Raw genomic sequence first — 26,815 nt, forward strand, 5'->3', positions numbered from 1 at the left:
GGAAAAAAAAACAATGTTATCGCCAATGCTTTGTCACAAATTTAACCTTATTTCAGTTCCAGGAGCAACAATGCTACAAAGAAAAATCGTGTTAACTACCAGTAGAATGAATGATGGGTATGAATGCGAAAATGTGTTTATACAGTTGGCGTTTCATTTCACCAAGGGCGGAGGTGTTACAAGTGTTTTATTTTTCAGAAGAAAACTTGGAGTTTTGTGTTTTGAAAGACTAGGAGAAAAGGGGATTTCTCTCTGAGAACACTGAATGCTGAACTGGGTGGGTATAGATTGCAAGGCAACCTGTTTCCAAACAACAGCAAGGGAAATGACAGGTCACCTGACTTACTGTTAAGAGTTCAGTTTCAATTTTGCTTTGTGAAAGACAAGTGCTGGGCAGGCAGGAGGCAGAACAAACAGGCAGGCAGTTGTTTTTTTTCATTCGTTTTTCTTTTTGCAGACCAGGAAAAGATCTCTTCCTGAAAAGAAGACTTGTCTCTCTTAAGAAAGGGAATCCTACATCTGAGTTGTGGCTGTGTTCTACCTGGAGAGAGAAAAACAGCCCTGGAGAGGAAAAGATCCAGAGAAAGAGGAGTTGCTGCTCTCTATGGAGAAAGGCTCCTTTGCTCAGAGGAAGCCCTGCATTGTTAAAGGTAGCAAATTGCTATTGTCGCCATTCTCTGGAAAATCTCTGCCTCAAGAGTGATTCCTGTCGTTTGTGTTTTGGGAGATTTTGAAATTTCGAGAAAGCTTCTATTGCTGGACTGTTACTTTAAAATTTAGATAGAGCTGTTGCTGCATCCTTTGCTGAAAGACCCGTTTGACGCCTGCTGCAGATGAATTACCTTGAACGCCTACCCATCACAGACTGTTCATCAAACCCGCCAGGAGAGACTTCGAGTAGCATCTGACTATTCGACTCTGGGATCCCTCTCCGATCTAGAAATATCCTACCAGCCCATGACCACCAACTATCTCATTATTGCTAAGAAATAGTTGAACACAAAAAACTTTTTCCCCCAGTTAACCGATTTTTGAATGCATGTGTGTGTGCATGAGGGCTAGGAAGAATAAGAAGCTATGAAATCTTTTTCTATATACAGATTTAACCCATTACTGTTTAAGATTTAGTTTAATAGTAAATAGTTAATTTTGTTGTTGTTTAAAGAAACCTGGTTTGGTGTGCTTTATTCTGGGGGATAAATAAAGTGTTTAATTTGGCTAATTTTCAGTAGGAGGGATACTTTACTGGTATGTTGTGACCTGCGAAGTAGTGGGACTGAATTAGCAGTGCATTACTCCCACCTTGGTGACTACAATGTGAATAGGTATGAAGTTATCCACTTTCGTAGAAAAAACAGTACAACAGAGTATTTCTTGAATGGTGAGAGGTTGGGAAATGTTCATGTCGAAAAGGACCTGGTGTCCTTGTTCATGAGTCATTAAAAGCGAGCGTGCAGGTGCAGCAAGCAATTAGGAAGATAAAAGGTATGTTGGCCTTCATTGTAAGAGGATGAGAATACAAGAGTAAAAATGTCTTGCTGCAATTGTATAGGGCCTTGGTGAGACCAACCCTGGAATATTGTGTACAGTTTTTGTATCCTCATTTAAGGAAGGATAAACTTGCCATAGAGGGAGTACAATGCAGATTCACCAGACTTGTCCCTGGGACACTGTCTTATGAGAAGAGATTGAGGAAACTGGGTTTGTATTCTCCAGATTTTCAAAAAAATGAGAGGTGATCTCATTGAAACATACAAAATTCTTACAGGGTGTGACAGGGTGGATGTAGCTAGGATATGTCTCCTGGCTTGTGAGTCTAGAACCGGGGGACCTGGTCTCAGAATAAGGGATAGGCCATTTAAGACTGAGATGAGGAGGAATTTCTTCACGCAGAGGGTAGGGAATCTTTGGAATTCTCTACTCCAGAGGGCTGTGAAAGTTCAATCATTGAGCATGTTCAAGACAGAAATTGATAGCTATCTGGATGCTAATAACATCAAGAGATATGGAGATAACGTAGGGTAGTGGCATTGAAGTAAATGATCGGCCATGATCTAACTGAATAGTGGAGCAGGCTCAATGGGCAGAATGACCTACTCCTGCTCCTTTGTTCCTATGCTCCTAATTAAAATTACAGGCAACTGGAAGCTAACAATTATTCAGCAGTTTTACACATACATTCATTGATTGTGGTTTTATAACAGTCCGGTCATGTTACTGATTAGAATTAGAAATTGAACAACTGCCCACCTCTCAGTGTAATGTTACAGCAGAAAACATTCACAGTTCAGCTGAACTGTTCTACCAATAATTATACTGCATTGCTTTGTTTTGGTCTTGAATTCCTATAATGCAGGTTTGGGAAATTAAAAATATGTTTCTGTTAGTCATTACATTGGGTTCAAAAACAACTCCAGAGTTAAAGGATTATTCTTTGAGTAGAATGAGATTCTCTCTTTCACTGTCATTAGGAAGTTGGCCAATAACTAACTTTCCAGTCACTCTGAACATTGTCTTTTCCTCACATTTCTCCACAGATTAATGTTCTATTGTGTGAACATTAACATATATTCTCAGTTTGGATCAAACACACTCTGATGTCTCATTCTTTGCTGTGAAATGATAACGTTTCAATATTTCACATTTCTCCACCTCTTTCCCTACAGTTTAAAAGGAGACAAATCAGAGCCAGGGAACTACAGGCCTATCATGCTGACATCCCTTATTGGGAAGATGCTAATGGGATCAGAAGAAATGTCTTTTATGTTTACAGGGAAAGGGAAGGACCAACAGAAATTCATAACTGAGCTTCTGAGAAAATAGCTTCTGACCAACAAATGTTGCAGAGTTTTTTTTTGAGAAAGTCATTGGGATGGTGGATGAGGGAAATCCTGTGCACATTGTCTACTTGGACTTTCAGAAAGTCTTTGATAAGGTTTCTCACACTAGGTTACTTCAGAAGATGGAATTTTGATGTATCAGTAGAAATTTGAAACTCTGGATTGGGAATTGTCTTCAATCCTGCAGCCAAAATGTTATAATTAACAGATGTGGTTCAGCTTGAAGACAAGTTACAAGTGACTGGTCCTAGACCTGCTACTCTTCACAGTCTGTATTAGTGACCTGGACAGTGGCGTTGGGAGGATGGGAAGTAGGTTTGCAAATGACACTAACATATGTGCAACGGTTAAAACGGTTGAGGAGGGCAATCAAATCCAAAAACATTGTAGATGTGCCAGGAGAGTGAAGCAAACATGGGAAATGGCATTTAATTTAGTTAAATGTAGTGCCACACATATTGATCGGGCAATCAGAGAACACAGGAATCATTCGGAGGCATCAATAGTGAGAGAGTGTAAGAGGGAAAAAAGATCTTGGTGTTATTGTACACAGATCACTGAAGGTTAATGACCAATGTAAAAAAATAATTGCTAAAGTTACCAAAGTACTGGGTTATATTGATCGAACCACTCAGTATAAAAGACAAGGTTCCACTTTGACACTGTACAGGTCACTGGTCAGACCACATCTGGATACTGTGCCCAGTCTTGGTTCCCCCACATGGTGGATGATATAGTGCCATTGGAAAAGGTACAGAGGAAATCTTCAGGAATGATTCCTATCTTAGGGAACCTGAGCTACTGAGACAAGGTCAAGGACCTTGGTCTATTTATTTTAGAGCAGCACAGACTTACAGGCAACCTGATAGAGGTCTATTAAATAACTGAATGGCTGGATAGAGTCTCTGTTGATAGATTATTCTAGTTTATCAGATTGGGAGGACCAGCAAACACACATTTAAACTATGTAATTGTAGGAATAAACTGGATGTTCGATGGTTCTTCTTTCCCAGAGAATTGTGATCCTCTGGAATGTGCTGCTGGCTGCTGACTCTCTGTTTACCTTCAAGAGGGAGCTGGACCGGTTCCTGACTGGGACAGAGATCTCATCATGTAGAAGGTAAGTGTCTTTATAGGTAAAATGTGTTCCGTGTGATCTCCTGGATTGCACGGGGATGGGTGCGGGGGCGGTGGGGGGGGGGGGGCAGTCAGAGAGGAATATTACCAAGCACATTTTCCCATATTGACTCTCGTTGTTTCCATGTTTTTTGCTTGACTGTGGGAGTGGTGTCTTGTGGGGGTAAGGGGTAAGGGAGGGATGAAGTGTTTAGCTATAATGCTCGAGCCTTCGTGGAATGGGGTGGGTTTGATGGACCATCTGGTCTCTTCCTGCTCATCATTTTGGTGGGACATATTGCTCGGGGTGCAGGGAACCCTTAACATCTGGGTCAAGGCACTGCTCTTTACTGTGAGCCCAGAGCATCCGTGCAGCACACAGGAGGTTTGTATTAAGATTCACAGCTTATCAGGATCCTGCCAGATGTGTGTAAGATTTCAGAAATAATAATGATCAGCAGCTGGATTAAGTGAAATATAATGTTCACATATTTACAGGATATGACAGAAATCATATGAATTGTAACTTGAATCTATGCCGAATAATTGAGAATTGACAACAAATCCAAACGATGTTCAATCTTGTTTCTCCAGCCTTTGATTTTCTGATTCCCAGATTCTGTCAATCTCTTAAACAAACGGCTACAGTCAATCATTCTGATTCTCGGAAGTGAAATAAACAGTTTGAAATCTCCATGTCATCACTTACCTTTCAGGTCACTGGGTATTTCAGATAAACCACGTGCGATGTCCATAAAATCAAATGAATCACAACCTGTTAAAATCAATTAATTTTCATGAAATCAGATTTGTGTAATATTATAGTAAATTCTTCAGTGTTTGAATCTGAAGATGAATTCAGTGTGTGATTTTACCGTACCGAGTTCCTGTATTTCTTTCAGCATTTTGTACAACTTTGGTAACCTGTGGCACATTTTCACAAAGGATTTCCACATTAGCCTTTGGACCCGAGAGTCTTTCTCCATCACCAGATTTAGGAGAAGTTTGGAACTGTCCGCCCGGTTTCCCTTCTCCACGAGCTCAGTGATTTTCTGTAAAGAATAATAATGAATATCTGAATTCTCAGTTTTGAGCACAGAAAGCAGTCACTGGGCCGGGTACTGATCCATTCTGAACATGGGCTGAATATTCTGTAAACATCTTGATTCAGACATTAATGGCAAATAAATGTGATAAAACTAAATTCAAAATCAGAAGTATTGTTCTAGGAGAGTGAGGAATCACTGAGAATCTACAGTATTTTAATGGGATTAGTTTTCTCTGCCCTTTAGTGTCCAACATGACATCAGATACTGATTGACAATATGATCCACTTGTTTCTCACACTTATTTCCTGCTGTCACACTTTGTGATTTATTCAGAAATAAAACAGCAGCGAATCAGAACTCAAGTGACAGGGAAGGACGATTCTGAACTGAGGGAAGCAGCAAGAAAATTAGAACATAGAACATAGAACATAGAAAAATACAGCACAGAACAGGCCCTTCGGCCCACGATGTTGTGCCGATCCTTTGTCCTCTGTCAAGGACAATTTAATCTATACCCCATCATTCTCCTTTATCCATATACCTATCTAAAAGCCGTTTGAAAGTCCCTAAAGTTTCTGACTCAACAACTTCCCCAGGCAAGGCATTCCATGCCCCGACCACTCTCTGGGTAAAGAACCTTCCCCTGACATCCCCCTTATATCTCCCACCCTTCACCTTAAATTTATGACCCCTTGTAACGCTTTGCTCCACCCGGGGAAAAAGTTTCTGACTGTCTACCCTATCTATTCCCCTGATCATCTTATAAACCTCTATCATGTCACCCCTCATCCTTCTCCGTTCTAATGAGAAGAGGCCTAGAATGTTCAGCCTTTCCTCGTAAGACTTATTCTCCATTCCAGGCAACATCCTGGTAAATCTCCTCTGCACCCTCTCCAAGGCTTCCACATCCTTCCTAAAATGAGGCGACCGGAACTGCACACAGTACTCCAAATGAGGCCTTACCAAGGTCCTGTACAGCTGCATCATCACCTCACGGCTCTTAAATTCAATCCCTCTGCTAATGAACGCTAACACCCCATATGCCTTCTTCACAGCCCTATCCACTTGAGTTGCAACCTTCAACGATCTATGCACATAGACCCCAAGGTCTCTCTGCTCCTCCACATGCCCAAGAACCCTACCGTTAACCCAGTATTTTGCATTCGTGTTTGTCCTTCCAAAATGGACGACCTCACACTTTTCAGGGTTAAACTCCATCTGCCACTTTTCAGCCCAGCACTGCAACCTATCCAAGTCCCTTTGCAGACGACAATAGCCCTCCTCGGTATCCACAACTCCACCAACCTTTGTATCATCTGCAAATTTACTGACCCACCCTTCGACTTCCTCATCCAAGTCGTTAATAAAAATCACAAACAGGAGAGGACCCAGAACTGATCCCTGTGGCACGCCACTGGTAACTGGGCTCCAGGCTGAGTATTTACCATCTAAGACCACTCTCTGCCTTCTATCAGTTAGCCAATTCTTAATCCAACTGGCCACATTCCCCACTATCCCATGCCTCCTGACTTTCTCCATAAGTCTACCATGGGGGACCTTATCAAATGCCTTACTAAAATCCATGTACACCACATCCACTGGTTTACCCTCATCCACTTGCTTGGTCACCTGCTCAAAGAATTCAATCAGGCTTGTGAGGCAAGACCTACCCCTCACAAAACCGTGCTGACTGTCCCGAATCAAGCAGTGTCTTTCCAGATGCTCAGAAATCCTATCCCTCAGCACCTTTTCCATCAACTTGCCTACCACCGAAGTAAGACTAACTGGCCTGTAATTCCCAGGGTTGTTCCTATTCCCTTTCTTGAACAGGGGATTGTCTGAGAAATTATCACCAACCAATCGAAACAACCCCTGTTGATTTATCAGTCAGGAGAATCGACCAATAATAACAATACTGGAAATCCAATCACTCCATATATATTCCCCTCAGTAATTGAGATGTCAGATACTCAATGTTTTGTACACCCACTGCCAGTATGAAACCTTAGTAACCGGGAGAACATATCCAGCAATGGATAGTCAGGACTTCTATCAACAACTTACATTTAATATAGGACTTTTAATGTCGAGAACCAACCTAAGAAACAACCACAGAGGCTGAATCAGACAGTGGGCCCGAGACAGAGCAGGATAAATTGGCACAGGTGACCAAAACCTAAAGAAAAGGTAAGTTTTAAGAAGGAATGGGATGGGGATCGGTTTCAGGACTGAATTTCAGAGCGTGGGGCCCAAGATAACTGAAAGTTTGACCACCAGTGGTGATGTGAAGGAAGGGCTGCACAAGAGGACAGGGTCAGAGCAATGGAAAATTCCAGTGGTACGAGAACTGAAGGAGGTTACAGTGATCGGAAGCCTCAGGACCATCAAGTTATTTAAATAGAAGGATAGGAATTTTAAATTGAAGGCCTGAGGGTTGGAAGCCATTCTAGGTATGTGAGTACACATGTGATATCAGAAATGGGACCTGGAGGGGACAGGGTACAGGCAGCAGACTCTGAGTAGCTGAAGATTACAGAGTGTGTAAGGTGGGAGGCCGGACAGGAGAACATTGGAATAGTCGTGTCTGGAGGCATGGACGAGGGCTCAGCAGGAGATGGGCTGAAGTAGGGAGAGAGACTGGCAGTGTTACATAGATGGAAGTAGGGGATCATCGTGCTGGAGAGAATGGCGGATAGGGAGTTCAGCTCGAGGGTGGATGCTGAAATCACAGACAGTCTGTCTTAGCATCAGGCAGTGGCCAGCAGGAGTTGACAATGTGTCTGCACACGGACACCAGTGGTCCATGGTTAAAAATGTTGAAGTCCGTGGTAATTGTAAATGTCTTGCTCCAAGTCTTCCCTCCAAATCCTGTCTATTGTCTCTGTTCTCTCCTTTTGTCCAGTCCTACTAAAACTCTTTCCCTTTGTTTTCAGTCCAGACTCCAGATACACTCGAACCACTACCCTGTTCTTTGTACAGATACTGATGGATCCACTAATATTTTCACCTCTTCAGAACATTGTTTCAGATTCATGGTATTTGCCATTTTATCCTTTCTCTCCTATTTCCCGGTTTCTATCCTTTAACAATCTGCAATTTGAAGATCTAACATTGCAACAATTCTCAGTGGCAGCGTGGAAGCAAATTACATGTTGGGGTGTATTAACAGTGCAAGATTGAGCTGAAAGAATGAGATAATCCAGTCACTTCCTAAAATTATTCATGTGACTGCACTTAGATGACTGTGTATAATTCTGATTGACTCAATACATAAACGTTAATGTTGCTACTGAAAAGAGGAACTAGAATAACTGAGAGAAGGGAGTGGTTGGAATTGAGGAACTATTGTGTAATCTGGGAATGTCCTCACTGGAAAAGAGAATGTTGAGAGGTGATATGATTGCTGTTTCACTTTGTCCAGTGCAGTAGAAACAGAGGACACAGCCTGAGCATCAAGGAGGGTAAATTCACAACGAATCTCTCGTAACAATATTTCAGTGAGTGAACAGTTAATCTGTAGGACACACTTCCTCGGGAAGTTGGAGTTAGTATTGATTCATTCAAATGTGAATTCGACAGATATATTTCAGAAAATAACATTTTGAGATGCACTATTAGTGTAATTTAAGATATGACAGTTTTTATTTATTCATTCATGGGATGTGGATGCCTCTGGCATGGCCAGCATTTATTACCCATGAGAAGGTGGGGGTGAGCTGCCTTCCTGAACCGCTGCAGTCCATGTGGTGATGGTACACCCACACTGCTGTTAGAGTTCCAGGATTCTGACCCAGTGACAATGAAGGAATGACAATATATTTCCAAGTCAGGATGGTGTGTGACTTGGAGGGGAATTTGGAGGTGGTGATGTTCCCATGCACCTGCTTCCCTTGAACTTCTAGGTGGTAGAGGTCATGGGTTTGAAATGTGCTGTCGAAGGAGCCTTGATGAGTTACTGCAGTGCATCTTGTCGATGGTGCATACTGCTGTCACTGTGCGTCGATGGTGGAGAGAGCGAATATTTAAGGTGGTGGATGGGGTGCCAATCAAGCAGGCTGTTTTGGTGCCGAGTTTCTTGAGTGTTGCTGGAGCCGCACTCATCCAGATAAGTGGAGAGTATTCCATCACACTCCTGATTTGTACCTTGGTACTTGTATGGCACGAATGTTACTTGTCATTTATAAGCCCAAGCCCAAATGTTGTCCAGGTCTTTCCCTATGTGGGCACAGACTGCTTCATATATCTGAGGAGTTGCAAATGGAACTGAACACTGTGCAATCATCATCCACATTTCTGACCTTATGATGGAGGGAAGGTCATCGCTGAAGCAACTGAAGATGTTTGTGCCGAGGACACTGCCCTGAGGAACACCTGTAGCGATGTCCTGGGGCTGAGATAATTGGCCTCCAAGAATCATGATCATCTTCCTTTGTGAAAGATGTGACTCCAGTCAGTGGAGAGTTTTCCTCGATTCCCATTGACTTCAGTTTTGCTCGAGCTCCTTAATGCCACACTCGGTCAAATATTGTCTTGATGTCAAGGGCCAACACTCTCTCCTTTCCTCCAGAATTTGGTTCTTTTATCCAGGGTTGGACCAAGGCCGTAATGAGGTCTGGAGCCGGGTGTCTGTGGTGGAACCCAAACTGAGCAGCGATGAGCAGATTATTGGTAAGTGCCTCTTGAGAGAACTGTTGACAACACCTGCCATCACTTTGCTGATGATTGCGAGTACCCTGTGGGGCAGTAATTGACTGGATTGGATTTGTCCTGCTTTTTGTGGAGCAGGACTGACCTGGGCAATTCTTCCAATTTGTCAGGCAGTTGCCAGTGTTGGAACTGCTTCCTAGAGATGTGGTTACTTCATCACTGCAGATGTGATATCGCCAGGGCCCATAGAAGTTGCTGTGTCCAGTGCACTCAGCCATTTCTTTTATCACGTAGGGTAAATAAAACTGGCTGAAGACTGGCATCTGTGAAGGTGTGGACCTCAGGAGGAGGTCAAGATGGATCATCTACTTGAAACTTCTGGCTGAAGATGGCTGCGAATGCTTCAGCTTTGTTTTCTGCACTCTGGGCTCCGCCATTATGGACGATGCAGATGTTTGCGGAACGTCCTCTTCAGTTAGTTGTTTAATTGTCCAGCACTATATGACTGGGTGTGGCAGGACTATGAAGTTTTATGATTTGTTGGTTGTGGGATCGCTTGTCTGTTTACAGCATGCCACTTCTGCTGTTCAGCATGTAGTCCTGTGATGTAGCTTCACTATGTTGGCACCTCAATTTCAGTTTGCCTGGTGCTGCTCCTGACATGCTCTCCTACTCTCCTCATTGAACCAGAGTTGGTCCCCTGGCTTGATGATAATGGTAGAGTGAGGGATACGACAGGCCATGAGGTCACAGAATCTAGTGAAATATCATTCTGCTGCTGCTCGTGGCTCCCAGCACCTCATGGATGCTCAGTTTTGGATGATAGATCTATTCTGTATCATCACATTTAGAATGGTGGTAGTGCACACAACATGATCGAGGAGTCGTCAGTTCCCAAACGTGACTTAGTCTCCACAGGGACTGTGTGGTGATCACTCCTACCAATACGGTCATGGACAGATACATCTGCGACAGGTAGATGGGTGAGGACAAGTAGATTTTTTCCCTTGTGTTGGTTCTTTCGCCATCCTCTGCATGCCCAGTCTGCCAGATATGGCCTTCAGGATTGGCCAGCTCGGTCAGGAGTGATTCTACTGAGCCACTCTTGATGGACATTACAGATTCTCCACCCTCACCCCCTCCAGAGTAAATTCTTGTTCCACGTGACATGAAGGAATACAGATTCCTCAACTGAGGGTGGACAATAATCAGAAAGTGGTTTCCTCGTCCATGTCTGACCTCAGGTCATGAGATTTCACGGGATTCAGAGTCAATGTTGAGGTCTCTCGTGGCCAACCTTGTCTACTGTATATCACTGGACCAGCATCTCCCATCGTTCTGTCTGGTGGGAAAGGACATACCTAGGAATAGTGATGGAGGAGTCTGGGATGTTGATTGATGGTTGACAGAATCATACCTAGGTCAGGCTGTTGCTTAACTGAGCTGTGGGATAATTTCTTTCAATATTTTTCCAAGTCTGCAGATGTTACTGAGGAATTTGGAGGGTCAGCGGGCTGTGTGACTGAATATGATTCTGGTCGGTCCACCTGGTTTTACTATTATACTTTTTTGTAGCAGTTTGAGTGGCTTTCTGGGCCATTTCAAAGGGCAGTTAAGAGTCAACCACACCACTGTGTCTGGAGTCACAGGTAGGCCAGGCTGGATAAAGACGGCAGGTTTTCTTCCCGAAAGGATGTTACTGAACCAGCTGGGTTTTGACAAATATCCAATATTATTTAATGAATTCAAACTCACAAACTGCCACAGTGAGATTTGATCTCAGGTGTCTGGATTATTGGTCCAGATCTCTGGTATAACAATCCAGTAACATGATCACTATGTCACTGGACCCAAACGTGGTGAGTGTAACGTGCTTGGAAGGAACAGGTGACTTTAGACCTCTGGTTCCCAAAGCTCTCCACCTCTGGGCTTTTCCACATACCTGGGTCTGTTGTAGACTAGCTGATAGAGATCAGTTAACAATTAACAACTCCATTATCAGTGCAGTATGTGACTGCCCAAATGTTAGAAGGCGAGTCAGACCTTGGTCATTTTTTACCCAGCATTTCCTATGCTCCCATGTGACTATATTCTATCAGCTCTGTGACATTGGAACAAATTAACCTCATTCTGTATCCCTCCCACTTACTTGATGCTCTTGTCCAGTGAAATGGTCCTCCTCTTTTAATATGAGACTGAGTCCCTCCACTCCTTCTTCAATCGCCTGTTCTAGTCTGTCCCGGTAGAATTTCATCAACTTGAACAGCTGGTAATCGTCGCACTTTGTCAGGAAATCAGTGATTGTGGAGTTCGGATCTGTGAACACAAATGGAGAAAACTAAACACATTGTCGGTATTCTATCCAGACTGTTACATTTCCTCTGATATCAAACAGCTGAAACCTCCTGTGAGCATTACCAAACAAATAAAGTGGGGGTGGGGCAAGAGATAACCAAAGAGAAAGTGTTGATAAGACAAGGTCACAGAGAATATCTGACCAGAAGATCATGGGGCAAAGACAAATGGTACGTTAATGTTGTGGTAAAAGACAAAGCACAGAGGGTGTTAATTGACAGAACAATAGAACAGCCTGGCCCGAAGCACAAACATGAAAAAAGCAGTGGGAAGGCACATGGTTAAAAAAAATGAATGATGAAACAAAATAAAACAAGCAAATAAAAAGTAAAAAAGAAAAAATAACTAACCCTTCATGCTCTGAAATTATTGAATGCAATGTTCAATCCGGCAGGATGCAGCATGCCTAATCGGGGAATGAGATGCTGTTCCTCGAGCTTGTGTTGATGTTCACTGGAACACTGCAGCAATCCCAGGACAGAGATGTGGGCATGAGAGCAGGGGGGTGTGTTGAAATGGCAAGCAAACGGAAGTTCGGGGTCCTGCTTTCGAACTGAGCGGAGGTGTTCCGCAAAGCGGTCACCCAGTCTGCGTTTGGTCTCCCCAGTGTAGAGGAGACCACATTGTGAGCAGCGAATACAGTATACTACATTGAAAGAAGTACAAGTAAATCGCTGCTTCACCTGAAAGGTGTGTTTGGGGCCATGGATAGTGAGGAGAGAGGAGGTAAATGGGCAGGTAATACACCTCCTGTGATTTGCATGGGAAGGTGTCGTGGGAAGGGGACGAGGTGTCGGGAGTAATGGAAGAGTGGACCAGGGTGTCGCGGAGCTAACGATCCCTTCGGAATGCTGACAGGGGAAGGGAGGGGAAGATGCATTTAGTAGTGGCATCACGCTGGATGTGATGGAAATGGCGGGGGATGATCCTTTGGATGTGGAGGCTTGTGGGTGGAAAGTGAGGACAAGGGGAACCCTGTCGCCGTTCTTCGGGGTGAGGGTAGAAGTGCGGAAAACGGGCTGGACACGGTTGAGGGCCCTGTCAACCACAGTGGGGGGGAATCCTCGGTTGAGGAAAAAGGAAGATATATCAGACGCACTGTCGTGGAAGGTTGCATCAGCAGAGCAGATGCATCGGAGACAGAGAAACTGGGAGAATAGAATGGAGTCCTTGCAGGAGGCAGGGTGTGAAGAATTGTAGTCAAGGTAGTCGTGGGAGTCAGTGGGCTTATGAATATTAGTAGACAGCCTATCCCAAGAGATGGAGATAGAGAAGTTGAGGAAAGGAAGAAGTGTCAGAGATGGACCATGTAAAGGTGAGAGAACAGTGGAAATTAGAAGCAATGTTGAGAAAGATTTCCAGTTCAGGGCGGGAGTATGAAACGGCACCAACACAGTCATCAATTTACCAGAAAAAGAGTTGGGGGAGGGGGCCTGAGTGGGACTGGAACAAGGAATGTTCGACATATCCCACAAAAAGACAGGCATAACTAGGACCCGTGCGGGTACCGATAGCAACACCTTTTACTTGAAGGAAGTGAGTGGAGTTGAAGGAAAAGTTGTTCAATGTGAGAACAAGTTCAGCCAGGTGGAGGAGTGGTGATGGTGGATGGGGACTGGTTGGGCCTCTGTTCAAGGAAGAAGCAGAGAGCCCTCAAACCATCCTGGTGGGGAATTGGGGTGTAGAAAGATTAGACGTCCATACTGAAGAGGAGGCGGTTAGGGCTAGGAAACTGGAAATTGTCAAAATGACGTAGGGTGTCAGAAGAGTCACGGATTTTTTTTATCTGCTTGTGGGATGTGGGTGTCGCTGGCAAGGCCAGCATTTGTTGTCCATCCCTAACTGCCCTTGGACTGATCAGATTGCTTGGCCATTTCAGAAGGCATTTTTAAAAGTCAACCACATTGCTGTGGGTTTGGAGTCACATGTAGGCCAGACCAGGAAAAGATTTCTTACCCTGAAGGACATTAGTGACCCAAATGGATTTTTACAGCAGTCGACAGTGATTTCCTGGTCATCATTAGACCAGCTTTTAATTCCAGATTTATTAATTGAATTCAAAGTTCACCATCTGTGGTGGTGGGATCCAAACCCATATCCCCAGAACTGGGTTCTGAATTACTAGTCTAGTGACATTATCACTGCACAACCACAGGTGGGAAGAGACTGGACCAGGGGTGAAAAGTTATTGTCAAGATAGGAAGAAATAAGTTCAGTGGGGCAGGAACAGGCTGAAACAATGAGTCTGCCAGGACAGTCCTGTTTGTGGATTTTGGGAAGGAGGTAGAAGCGGGCTGTCCAGGGTTGCAGGACTATGAGGTTAGAACCTGTAAAGGGAAGATCTGCAGAGGAGATGAGGTCAGTGACAGTCCTGTAGACAGTAGCTTGATGTTCAGTGGTGGGGTCATGGTCCAGGGGGAAGTAGGAAGAAGTGTCTGAGAGTTGGTGCTAAGCCTCTGCAAGGTAGAGGTTGGTACACCAGTCAATAACAGCACCACCCTTGTCTGCAGGTTTGATGGCACTGTCGGGGTTAGACCTGAGAGAACGGAGTGCAGAAAGTTCAGAGGGGGACTTCTCTTTGCTTATCTCTTGCCCAACCCCGCATTATTTGCTTAAAACCTATTACATTTCCAGCCTTTGACATTTCTGATGGTCACTGACCTGAAACATTAACTCTACTTCTCTCTCCACAGATGCTGCCAGACCTGCCGAGTATTTCAGGCCTTTATTGTTTTTATTCCATGCAACTCAGGAATGTTTCAGGATGGGTGCAGGATGGGAACAATTGACAGCTCTTAGCTTTGAAGATATTCTTTGTTCTAAACAGACAATGTGCCACTATCCGAATGCATGTGTGGCCATCATTTGCAGGATTATCCATTTTCTTGAAAGGCAAAGTCAATTTTTATAACTCTTCTGCTGCAGTCTGTAATTTTTCATTGTCACAATTCTCGAAAGCATGACACCTTACCCTTTACAGATCTCTGAAGGCTCTATCTGATCAGCTGAAAATTTTCCAAGGTGTTCAGTCACTCTATCTTTATGACAGACTTTAGTAATTTCCTGATAACAGATGTTAGGCTAACTGGTCTCTAATTCCCTGGTTTCACTCTCTCACCTTTCTTAAATAGCAGCACAATATTCAAATCTAAAAGAATGGTTCCCGACTCGAGAGAACTTTGGAAGATTATAGTTAGGATATCTGCAATTAGAGTCAGTCCAAGTGACAGCAAGAAACGTCCAAAGGCACTGGATACAGCAAAGGCTATGGGCCCTGACAATATGCTGACAGTAGTACTGAAGACCTGTCCTCCAGGACTAACTTAGACAAACTGTTCCAGTACAGCTACAACACTGGCACCTACCCGACAAAGTGGAAAATTGCCCAAGTATGTCCTGTGACAAAAGCAGGACAAATATAATCCAGTCAATTATTGCCCCATCAGTCTGCTCCCAATCATCAGCAAAGTTATTGAAGGTATCATTGACAGTTCTGATGTTCAGTTTGGGTTCCACCAGAGCCGCTCGGCTCCTGACCTCATCACAGCCGTGATCCAAACATGGACAGATGAGCTGAACTCCAGAGGTGAGATGAGAGTGTGACTGGCCTTGACATCAAGGCAGCATTTGATCGATTGCAGTCTTAGGGATATAAACTGGTTCTGCATCACAAATTCTTCTTTTAACACCTCCCACTGATTCGCTATCATTTTACCCATTAACAGCTTTGCCTAGTTTACTGTTGACAGTCTTTGTCTCATCATATTGAAGTCAGCCTGACCTAAATCTGGAATCTTAGCAGCTGCTTCGCGTTTCTCCCTTTCAAAACACGAATTAAACTCAATCATATTATCACTATTACATAAATGTTCACGCACTGTTAGGTTGCACCATAGGCTGCAGGACTTCCTCAGGGAAGTGTCCCAGGCCCAACCATCTTCAACTCCTCATCAATGACCCTTCCTCCATTATAAGGTCAGGAGTGGGGATGTTCGCTGATGATTGCACTGTTTTCAGTACCATTCACAACTCCTCAGATATTGAAGCAGTCCGTGCCTGCAGGCGAGACCTGGACAACATTCAGGCTTAGGCTGTAAATGGCAAGTAACATTCACACCAGGCAAGCACCAGGCAATGGCCATCTCCAACAAGAGAGAATCTAACCACCATCCATTGATGTTCAACGGCATTACCATCACTGAGCACCCCATCCCCACACCCACCCCACCACCATCAACATCCTGGGAGTTACCACTGACCAGAAATTGAACAGGAGCAGCTCTATAAATACTGTAGCTACAAGAGCAGGTCGGAGGCTGGGAATTCTGCAGTGAGTAACCCACCTCCTGACACCCCAAAGCCTGTTCACTGTCTACAATCAGGAATCTGATGGAATACTCTCCACTTGCCAGGATGAGTGCAGCTCTAACAACACTCAAGAAGCTCGATACCATCTAAGACAAAGCAGTCAGCTAGATCAACACCCCATCCACCAGTTTAAACATTCACTCCCTCCACCAGTGTACAGTGGCAGCAGTGTGGACCATCTAAAAGATGCACTACAGTAACTTACAAAGCCACCTTCAACAGCACCTTCGAAAACCACAACCTCTACCACCAAGATGAACAGGGACATGGGACACATGGGAATACCACCACCGGCAAGTTCCCCTCCAAGCCACACGCCATCCTGACTTAGAACTATATCGCCGTTCCTTCACTGTCGCTGTGTCAAAATCCTGGAACTCGGATTGGGGTGCGAGCGCGGGAGGATCGGGGTGCGAGCGGGGGCGAGCTAGGGAGGATCGGGGTGCGAGCGCGGGCGGATCGGGGTGCGAGCGCGGGAGGATCGGTGTGCGAGCGGGGGCGAGCTAGGGAGGATCGGGGTGCGAGCGCGGGCGGATCGGGGTGCGAGCGCGGGAGGATCGGGGTGCGAGCGCGGGAGGATCGGGGTGCGAGCGGGGGAGGATCGGGGTGCGAGCGGGGGAGGATCGGGGTGCGAGCGGGGGAGGATCGGGGTGCGAGCGGGGGCGGATCGGGGTGCGAGCGGGGGCGGATCGGGGTGCGAGCGGGGGAGGATCGGGGTGCGAGCGCGGGAGGATCGGGGTGCGAGCGCGGGAGGATCGGGGTGCGGCCGCGGGAGGATCGGGGTGCGAGCGCGGGAGGATCGGGGTGCGAGCGCGGGAGGATCGGGGTGCGAGCGCGGGAGGATCGGGGTGCGAGCGTGGGAGGATCGGGGTGCGAGCGTGGGAGGATCGGGGTGCGAGCGCGGGAGGATCGGGGTGCGAGCGGGGGCGGATCGGGGTGCGAGCGCGGGAGGATCGGGGCAGTGCCTATTTTGCACGTTAAAAGCAATTACTACCTCATTAGCACTTCTTCCTTAACAAAATGAAATAATAAAAGACAGGTGCAGCAAAGAGAATCCAGAATATGCACCTAGTACAGCTGTGAACTACTGTTCCATGTTCCATGTCTATTACATATTTTTTGTTGGTCAGTAAAGGAATGGAGAGTTTTGCTGTAGTAGTTGAGGTATCAGATATTCTTGGAACAACTGTAATGAGTTTAATTCTACTAACCTGTATTTCGTTCAATACTTGTATTATTCTCAAGTATTACATCTCAGGGAGAATGAGTCGCTTCCCTGGTACTGGTTCCTGTGTCCTGATCACCTTCCCTTGTAGCAGGGTGTTGAATCTGACTTTGTCCACTGGTACTGGTTCCTGTGTCCTGATCACCTTCCCTTGTAGCAGGGTGTTGAATCTGACGTTGATTACTTGATGAATTCTCCATTTCAGTTGATATGTTATCTGCAAAACATTGTATTCCAGGTTACAGCAGAGTATGAAGTGCCTCATCCTTTCTCCTATTCTAGTAAGTCTCTTCCACATCCTCTGCAAGGCCTTGATATCCTTCTTATATTGTGGTGCCAGAATTGCACACAATATTCCAGCTGAGTACTAACCAGTGTTTTGTAAAGGTTTAGCATAAAGTCCTTGTTTTATTTTAATCTAATCCTCTATGAAGAAAGCCAAGGATCACAAATATGATTTTTAAACATCCTTCTCAACGTGATCTGCCTCCAGCCCTTCAGGTACACCAACATGTCTCTGTTGCTGCACTTGTTTAAAATTGTACCTCACTACATACATATTGCCTCTCCTTATTCTTCCTGCCAAAATTTACCATGCACACTTTTCTGCTAAATTTCATCTGCCATGTGTTTGCCCAATTTACCTGTCTGTCAATGTCCTCCAGAAGCATGTCATTATTCCCCGAACTGTTTACTGGGTTTTGTGTCCTGTATACCCAAGTTCAGGTCATTAATATACACACAATAGTGCAGTGGTCCTGATACCAACCCCTGGGAGCACCATTATATTTTTTTCTCCAGTCTGAAAAACATCATCTCACCACCGTTCCCCGCTTTCCGTCCCTTCGACAATTTTGTATCCTATGGCCTTTCATTTTGCTAACAAGTCTATTATATGGTACTTTGTCAAGCAGCATTTGAAAGTCCATGTGTACAAAATCAACACACTACCCTCATTAACCCACTCCATGACTTCATTGAAGAAGTTGATGACTTTAGGCAAACTTAATTTGCCTTTAACAGATCCGGACTGACTTTCATTTATTGGCCCATAAGTTTACAAGCGCCAATTAATTTTTATTCGGATTATTGTTTCCAAAAGATTTCCCATCATTGTCATTCGGCTGGTTGGCCTGTTGTTGGCAGGTGTATCCCTCTTCCCTTTTTTGAACAGGGATGTAACATTTGCAATCCTCCAGTCCGCTGGCACCACCCATCATCCGAGGAGGATTAGAAGATTGTGGTCACAGTCTCCTCAATTTCCACCCTTCCTTCCCTCAGTAATTCAGGATACATCCCAATCAGACCTGATGACTTTTCTACTTTAAAGGACTGCCAACCTTTTAAGGACATTCTCTTTGTCTATTTTTATTCTACTCAATATCACTCCTGCCTCCTCCTTTCATGCTGCATTGACAGCCTCCTCTTCCCTAGTGAAAGCACATGTAAATTACTCATTTAGTACCTCAGCCATGCCCTCTGCCTCCACAAATTCTCATTTTTTGGTCCCTAATCAGGTCCACTATTCCTCTGACTACCCTTTCATTATTATGTATTTATAAAACAATTCTGGATTCCCTTTTATGTTTCCCACTAATCTATTCTCATATGCTCTCTTGGCCCTTCATATTCCCTTTAAGATCTCCTCTGCATTTGTTATATTCAGTTTTGTTCTCTACTGTAGTATGAACTTTACAATTCCCATGTACTGTATTTTTCCATCTCATTTTGACCTGTATATCGTTTATTACCCAGGCTGCTCCAGGTGTGAATGCCGTTCCTTCCTTCTTCCCGTGCTCCAATAGGAATGTGTCTACTCTGGATGAAGCATCTCCTATTTGACGTCCTCCCATTTTTCATTATTGTTTTGCTGAACAATTTTTGATTCCAATCCATCTGAGCCAGATCCCTTTTCAACTCAGTAAAGTGAGTCCTCCTGTACTGAAGTATTTTTATGTTTGATTGTACCTTGTCCTTTCCCATTACTATTATTATTCGAAGCTGGATGAGATTATGATCACAGTTCCACAAATGCTCTCCCACTAAAACATGCTACATTTCTCCACTTTATTCCCCAGAGGGAATCTTGAGAATTCTCTACCCCAGACAGTTGTGGATGTTCCCTCATTAAGAATATTTAAATCCGAGATAGATAGATTTTTGATCTCTCAGGGAATCGAGAGATATGGGGAGTGGGCGGGAAAGTGGAGTTGAGGCAGAAGATCAGCCATGATCGTACTGAATACTGGAGCAGACTCAAGGGGCCTCCTGTTCCTATTTCTTATGTTCTTATCTTCATAGAACTAGATTCAGCAAAACTTCCTTCCTTGTTGGGCTGGAAACACTGATAAAGGAAGTTCTCTTGTATACATTTTAGGAATTTCTCCCACTCTTTGCATGTTACACTGTTATTATCCCAGTCTATATTAGGATGATTTAAATTTCCCTTCATCACTACACTGCAGTTCTTACATCTTCCTATAAATTGCCTGCAATTTTCTCCTCAATCACTTTTCCATTATTTGGTGGTCTATATTACTCAGTAATGCAATAGCTCCTCTATTGTTGTTTAATTGTCATCGAATACATTCTTGTCCTTCTCCATTCAACAACATCAACCCTCTCCAGAGCTACAATAGTTTTTTGATCGATACAGCAAACACATCCCTTCTTAACGTTCCCTAATACCTTGTAATCAGGAATATTAAGTTCCCAATTTGCTCCTTCTTGGAGTATCTCTGCTACTGCCATTGTATCATTCTTCCATGTATCTCATGTATCTCACCGACCTTATTTACCATGCCACATGTATTCAGGTATCTGCACTCCAAACACATCTTAGACTGCTTCACATTTGGCTGCTGTCCATTCCCTTGTATTATTGCACTATTATTTACACTAGTTCCATTTGCTTCTCCCAGTCCTCTGTGCATCTAGTTTCCCCTCACGACATTTTATTCTGGTGCTCACCCCACTGCCCAATTAACTTAAACCATCTCCCAAAGTACCAGTTAACTATACAGTGAGGACACTGATCCCAGCTGTGTTCAGGTGTAACCTCTCCATCTTCTCCAGGTCTATCCTGCCCCAGACCTTATCTCATTGCCCCAGAATCTGAAACTCTCTCCTGCACCATTTCTCCAGACACACATTAACCTCGAGTACTGTAGTTAGTTCTGGGCATCTTAGGAAGGATATATTGGCCTTGGAGAGAGTGCAGCACAGATTTACTAGAGTGATACTGGAACTTCAAGGGTTAAATTTCAAAGAGAGATTCCAGAGGTTTGGGTTGCATCCCCTGGAATTAAGAAGGTGATTTGAGTGAAATTTTCAACATATTATGGGAATGGTTATGGTAAATAGAAAGAAGCCATTTCTGTTGGTTGGGGAATTTAGGATGAGGGGATAGAGTCTACAAATTAGAGAATGAGGTGTGTGGTAACACTTAGACATGTGAAGGGTGGCAGAAATTTGGAACACTCTGCTGCAAACAGCAATTGATGCTGGGCCAAAGGATAGACTTACACCTCAAATTAATGCATATTTGTTCTCTAATCTCATTTAAAGGGATATCGGGCAAAGGCAGCTCTATGGAGTTAGGTGAAATATTTTTTTTTTTTAATCACTGGGTCCATCCTCCCCAGGACACGCACTGCCTGATCACACTGGGTCCATCCTCCCCGGGTTACACACTGTCTGATCACACTGGGTCCATCCTCCCCGGGTTACACACTGTCTGATCACACTGGGTCCATCCTCCCCGGGTTACACACTGTCTGATCGCTCTGGGTCCATCCTCCCTAGGTTACACACTGTCTGATCACACTGGGTCCATCCTCCCCGGGTTACACACTGTCTGATCATACTGGGTCCATCCTCCCCAGGTTACACACTGTCTGATCATACTGGGTCCATCCTCCCCGGGTTACACACTGTCTGATCACACTGGGTCCATCCTCCCTGGGTTACGCACTGTCTGATCACACTGGGTCCATCCTCCCCGGGTTACGCACTGTCTGATCACACTGGGTCCATCCTCCCCGGGTTCCGCACTGTCTGATCATACTGGGTCCATCCTCCCCAGGTTACACACTGTCTGATCACACTGGGTCCATCCTCCCCAGGTTACACACTGTCTGATCACACTGGGTTCATCCTCCCCGGGTTACGCACTGTCTGATCACACTGGGTCCATCCTCCCCGGGTTACGCACTGTCTGATCATACTGGGTCCATCCTCCCCAGGTTACACACTGTCTGATCATACTGGGTCCATCCTCCCCGGGTTACACACTGTCTGATCATACTGGGTCCATCCTCCCCAGGGTACACACTGTCTGATCACACTGGGTCCATCCTCCCCAGGTTACACACTGTCTGATCACACTGGGTCCAGCCTCCCTGGGTTACACACTGTCTGATCACACTGGGTCCAGCCTCCCCAGGTTACACACTGTCTGATCACACTGGGTCCAGCCTCCCTGGGTTACGCACTGCTTGATCACACTGGGACCATCCTCCCCTATTACATCGTTATCTCTGCTGAAAATCATACTTCTGTAATATCTTTATTTCAAAAGGAGAATTTACTGTTGATGTGAGGTTTCCATTAAATTTTACTGATTTTGTGATGGATCACCAGGAATCATCTTATTCACAAATGCCCAGCTCGGAGAAGTACTCGAAGAGGAGACTGATATTGAAGAGGTCTGGGAGATACAACCCTTTGCAGGTGGGAGGAGATTGAGACTTTTAATAACAAATATTTCACCATCAAAGAGGAATGTGTATTGCCTGAGTGTGTTGTGAGGTTTTCAAGTATTTTAATAAGTAATGAAAATATCATGATTTGTAATCTGGGGTATCAGCTACTTAGTTAATGGGGATTTCTTTTAGTTTAGTTGTATACAAAAAGTCTTAGAATGTGAAATTTTGTCTTGTAATTCTTGAAATTGGTTTGGGCGCTTATATCTCATATTTTTAACATTAACAGTCTCGCTAAGTTTGTAATCGTCCCTTTTTAAACAGTGAGATAGTGAGACCATTGATATGTGGAATATCTTTACGGGTTTTCCAATCTCAGAAAACACCAATAATGTGTAATTACACATTGACAATTATATGCAATCATAATTCTCCAACTATATGTGTGTCTCACTGTTTGTCTGCCCTCACCCATGTGTTCAATTAAAACTATCAGTCAGCGTACTTTTCTTTACCCACTGTGGAAAGCTAAAAGTGACTCGGTCACATCAGTAATTTCTCCAAACTATAGCTGAAGTTATCTTCCGGCAATAATTTATAACCAAATTTGAGACCTTGTAAAATTCAGTTACCTACTGTTTCATTCACCGACACTGGGATAATAAACACTTAACAACAAATTATATTTTCACAGCACTTTAAACATCGGAAACCATCCCAAAGCGCTTCACAGAAGCCAAATCAGACAAAAGATGGGCGCTGAATAAAGGATGTAGAACGAGGGGTGGCCAAAAGATTGATCAAGTTAGTCATTTTTAAGCAGTGTCCAAATTGAGGAGAGGGAGGTGGAGAGGTTTAGGTGGGAATTGCAGAGCAGAGATCAGGACCAGCAGAAGGTGTGACCACCATAGTTGGAGTGAAGAGAGGGTGAAATATACAAGAGACCAGAATTCGAGAAATAGAGTGTTCTCAGAGGGCGTCTTGCTGAGCTGGAAGAGGAAGGAGACCATGAATGGAGTTAAACAGAACGATTAGCACAAAAGCAAAATAGTGCAGATGCTGGAAATTTGAAATAAATCAGAAAATGCTGGAAATGCTCAGCAGGTCAGGCAGCATTTCTGAAGAGAAAATCAGAGTTAACGTTTCAGCTCTGTGACCCCTTGTTTTTTTTTTAAGAGATACAGCACTGAAACAGGCCCTTCGGCCCACCGAGTCTGTACTGACCAACAACCACCCATTTCTACTAATCCTACATTAATCCCATATTCCCTACCACATCCCCACCATTCTCCTACCACCGACCTATACTAGGGGCAATTTTATAATGGCCTGCAAGTCTTTGGCATGTGGGAGGAAACCGGAGCACCCGGAGGAAACCCACGCAGACACAGGGAGAACTTGCAAACTCCACACAGGCAGTACCCAGAATTGAACCCGGGTCGCTGGAGCTGTGAGGTTGCGCTGCTAACCACTGCGCCACTGTGCTGCCCCAAAATAAGTTTAGAAATAAGAGCTCACCCATTTAAGACAGAGATGAGGAGAGGGTCGTGAATCTTTGGAACTCTCTTCCTCAAAAGGCGGTGGAAGCAGCGTCTCCAAATATTTTTAAGACAGAGGTACATAGATTCTTGATAAACAAGGGAGTGAAAGATTATTGGTGGTAGATGGGAATGTGGAGTTGAGGTTACAGTCCGATCAGCCGTGATCTTGTTGAATGGCAGAGCGGGTTTGAGGGGCCGAGTGGCCTACTCCTGCTCTTATTTTGTATGTTTATCTCGGTGGGGGATGCAGCAATGATAATGCCATTAAATGTCAAGGGGAGATGGTTAGTTTCTCTCTTCCTGGAGATGCTCTTTGCCTTGCACTTGTGTGGCACGAATGTTATTTGCCCGTACAGCATGACTACACGACCCAACCCGACGGGACTCGACAACATTTCAACACTCCCCCCTGCTCTCATGCTCAGATTTCTGTTCTGGGATTACTGCAGTGTTCCAGTGAACATCAACGCATGCTTGAGGAACAGCATCTCATTTACCGATTAGGGCACACTACAGCCTGCCGGTCTGCGCACTGAGATCAATAATTTCAGAGCATAACAGGTCCCCCATTTTACTTTTATTTTTAGTTATTTTTTTCTTTTTTCGTGTGTTTATTTTATTTTATCTTAGTTTGTTCAGTTTGCTTACCCACTGTTCTTTTTTCATGTTTATTCTTGCGGCTGTTCAGTTTTCAGTCCATTAACACCCTATCTGTACTTATGCTTTGTCTTTCAACACACCAGTAACATATTGTTTGCCTTTGCTCCATGACCTCCTGGTCAGCTATTCTGTGACCTTGTCCGATCAACATCTCCTTTGTTATCTCTTGCCCCACCCCCGCTTTACTTGTTTAAAACCTTTCACATTTCTAATATTTGCCAGTTCTGAAGAAGCGTCACTGCCCTGAAACGTTAACTCTGCTTCTCTCTCCACAGATGCTGCCAGACCTGCTGAGAATTTCCAGCATTTCTTGTTTTGATCCATCGTCCCTACATTCCCCGCCCTGTACAACACTGTCCTAATAATGTTAAATAGCACTGAAATTACTGATCTTTTAACCGTGGTAACAGTGACTGCATTTCTCCCAGTTCTTTCTGTTTGTTGTTCAGAAGGGAAATCCGGTTCCCTTGCCTGAATAATTTCTGTGTCATCAATTCAATTTAAACGCTCGCCATGAAACCTGCTGTTTATAATCTTTCCCACATAATCTGTCGTCTTACTGCCCAGTTCTTCAATTCCTGCAAGCCAAGGAACTAACCCTGATTCTGTGGATCCATGAACATGCTTATCCTGAAATAAAGGGGCAATTGTAAGAGATTGCTACACTTACAGAGTCACTGTCCCTCCAATTCAGTTCACTGTACTTGATATTAAGATGATGCTGAAATAGTGGAACACAGTGAATACTCTGGGTTGTGAATACATTCCACCAGTAGCAGCTGAAGAGCTGAGCACCATAACAAGCTGTCTGAGCAAAGCAATTCCAAAGCATCTGACACTGACATATTGGACAATATAAAACATTGACCAGCTGTATCTTATCCACAAAGTCTAAACTTATCACCCTATCAGCCACCTCACAATGATCAGCAAAGTGATAGATGAACTCATCAATAGTGCCATCAAATGTCAGCATTGACCCAACAATAACCTGTTTATGGGTGTTCAGTTCATATTGTACCTGAAATCTTCAGACTTATTCACAAATACAAGAGTTAATTTCTGGAGAAGTTTTGATCGCGACTCCCCTTTAACAAGGCAGCATTTCACTCACTTTGGGACCGAAGAATCCTGAACTCAATACGGATAAAAGAATACCCCCAACCGTAACCCCATAACCATCAACCTCTCCACTCCCACCACCCCATACCCCCTCCCCCAAACTCAGGGCTGGAAACTTTAAATTTCAGTGATAGTTAGGGATTATGTTGAAGAGTCCTGGACTCTAGCTTTGCGGTCATTACCGTTTACGAACGTGTATTAGGAGCAGGAGTAGGCCACTCGACCCCTCGAGCCTGCTCCGCCATCCAATATGTTCATGGCTAAACTGCAACTCCACATTTCCACCTACCCCCGATAATCTTCCACCCCTTTGCTCATCAAGAATCTACCTACCTCTGCCTTAAAAATATTCAAAGACTCTGCTTCCACCGCCTTTTGAGGAAGAGAGTTCCAAAGATTCACGACCCTCAGAGAAAAAAATTCTCATCTCTGTCTTAAATGGGCAACCCCTTATTTTTAAACAGTGACCCACTAGTTCTAGATTCTCCCACAAGAGGAAACATCCTAAACATCCTTTCCACATCCACGCTGTCAAGATCCCTCAGGATCTTATATGATTCAATCAAGTCGACTCTTCCTCTTCTAATTTCCAGCAGATACAAGCATAGGCTGTCCAATCTTTCCTCATAAGACAGTCCGCCCATTCCAGGTATTAGTCTAGTAAACCTTCTCTGTACTGCCTCCAACGCATTTACATCCTTCCTTAAATAAGGAGACCAGTACTGTACACAGTATTCCAGATGTGGTCTCACCAATGCCCTGTATAACTGACGCACAACCTCCCTACTTTTGTATTCAATTCCCCTCATTATAAACAATAACATTCTATTAGCTTTCCTAATTTCCTGCTGTACTTGCATACTAACCTTTAGTGATTCATGCATGAGGACACCCAGATCCCTCTGCATCCTCTCACCATTTAGATAATGTGCTTGTTTTTTTAATTCTTCCTGCCAAAATGGACAATTTCACATTTTTCCACATTGTACTCCATTTGCCGGGTCTTTGCCCACTCATTTAAACTATCTATATCCGTCTGTCGCCTCCTTATGACCTCGTCACAACTTACTTCCCTACCTATCTTTGTTTCATCAGCAAATGGAGCAACCATATCTTTGGTCCCTTCATCTAAGTCATTTATATAAATTGTAAAAAGTTGAGGCCCCAGCACTGATTCCTGTGGCACACT

The 26,815-nt window shown here is 44.3% G+C and overlaps 1 protein-coding gene across 1 annotated transcript in view; it reads right to left on the reverse strand.

The window, feature by feature from the left end:
* The window catches only part of LOC137361453 (NACHT, LRR and PYD domains-containing protein 12-like), a 57,281-nt gene extending 39,634 nt beyond the window's left edge, over positions 1–17,647 (reverse strand). Inside the window, exons 1-4 of the mRNA XM_068026315.1 lie at positions 17,587–17,647; positions 11,802–11,968; positions 4,837–5,008; positions 4,666–4,731 (exon numbers count right to left, since the gene is read on the reverse strand). Of these exons, the coding sequence (XP_067882416.1) occupies positions 4,666–4,731; positions 4,837–5,008; positions 11,802–11,906 (343 nt within the window). The 5' untranslated portion in view covers positions 11,907–11,968; positions 17,587–17,647. The remainder of the gene's footprint in view (positions 1–4,665; positions 4,732–4,836; positions 5,009–11,801; positions 11,969–17,586) is intronic.
* Positions 17,648–26,815: the final 9,168 nt, after the last annotated feature.

Source organism: Heterodontus francisci, unplaced genomic scaffold (genome assembly GCF_036365525.1).
Source record: "Heterodontus francisci isolate sHetFra1 unplaced genomic scaffold, sHetFra1.hap1 HAP1_SCAFFOLD_106, whole genome shotgun sequence".
NCBI lineage: Eukaryota > Metazoa > Chordata > Chondrichthyes > Heterodontiformes > Heterodontidae > Heterodontus > Heterodontus francisci.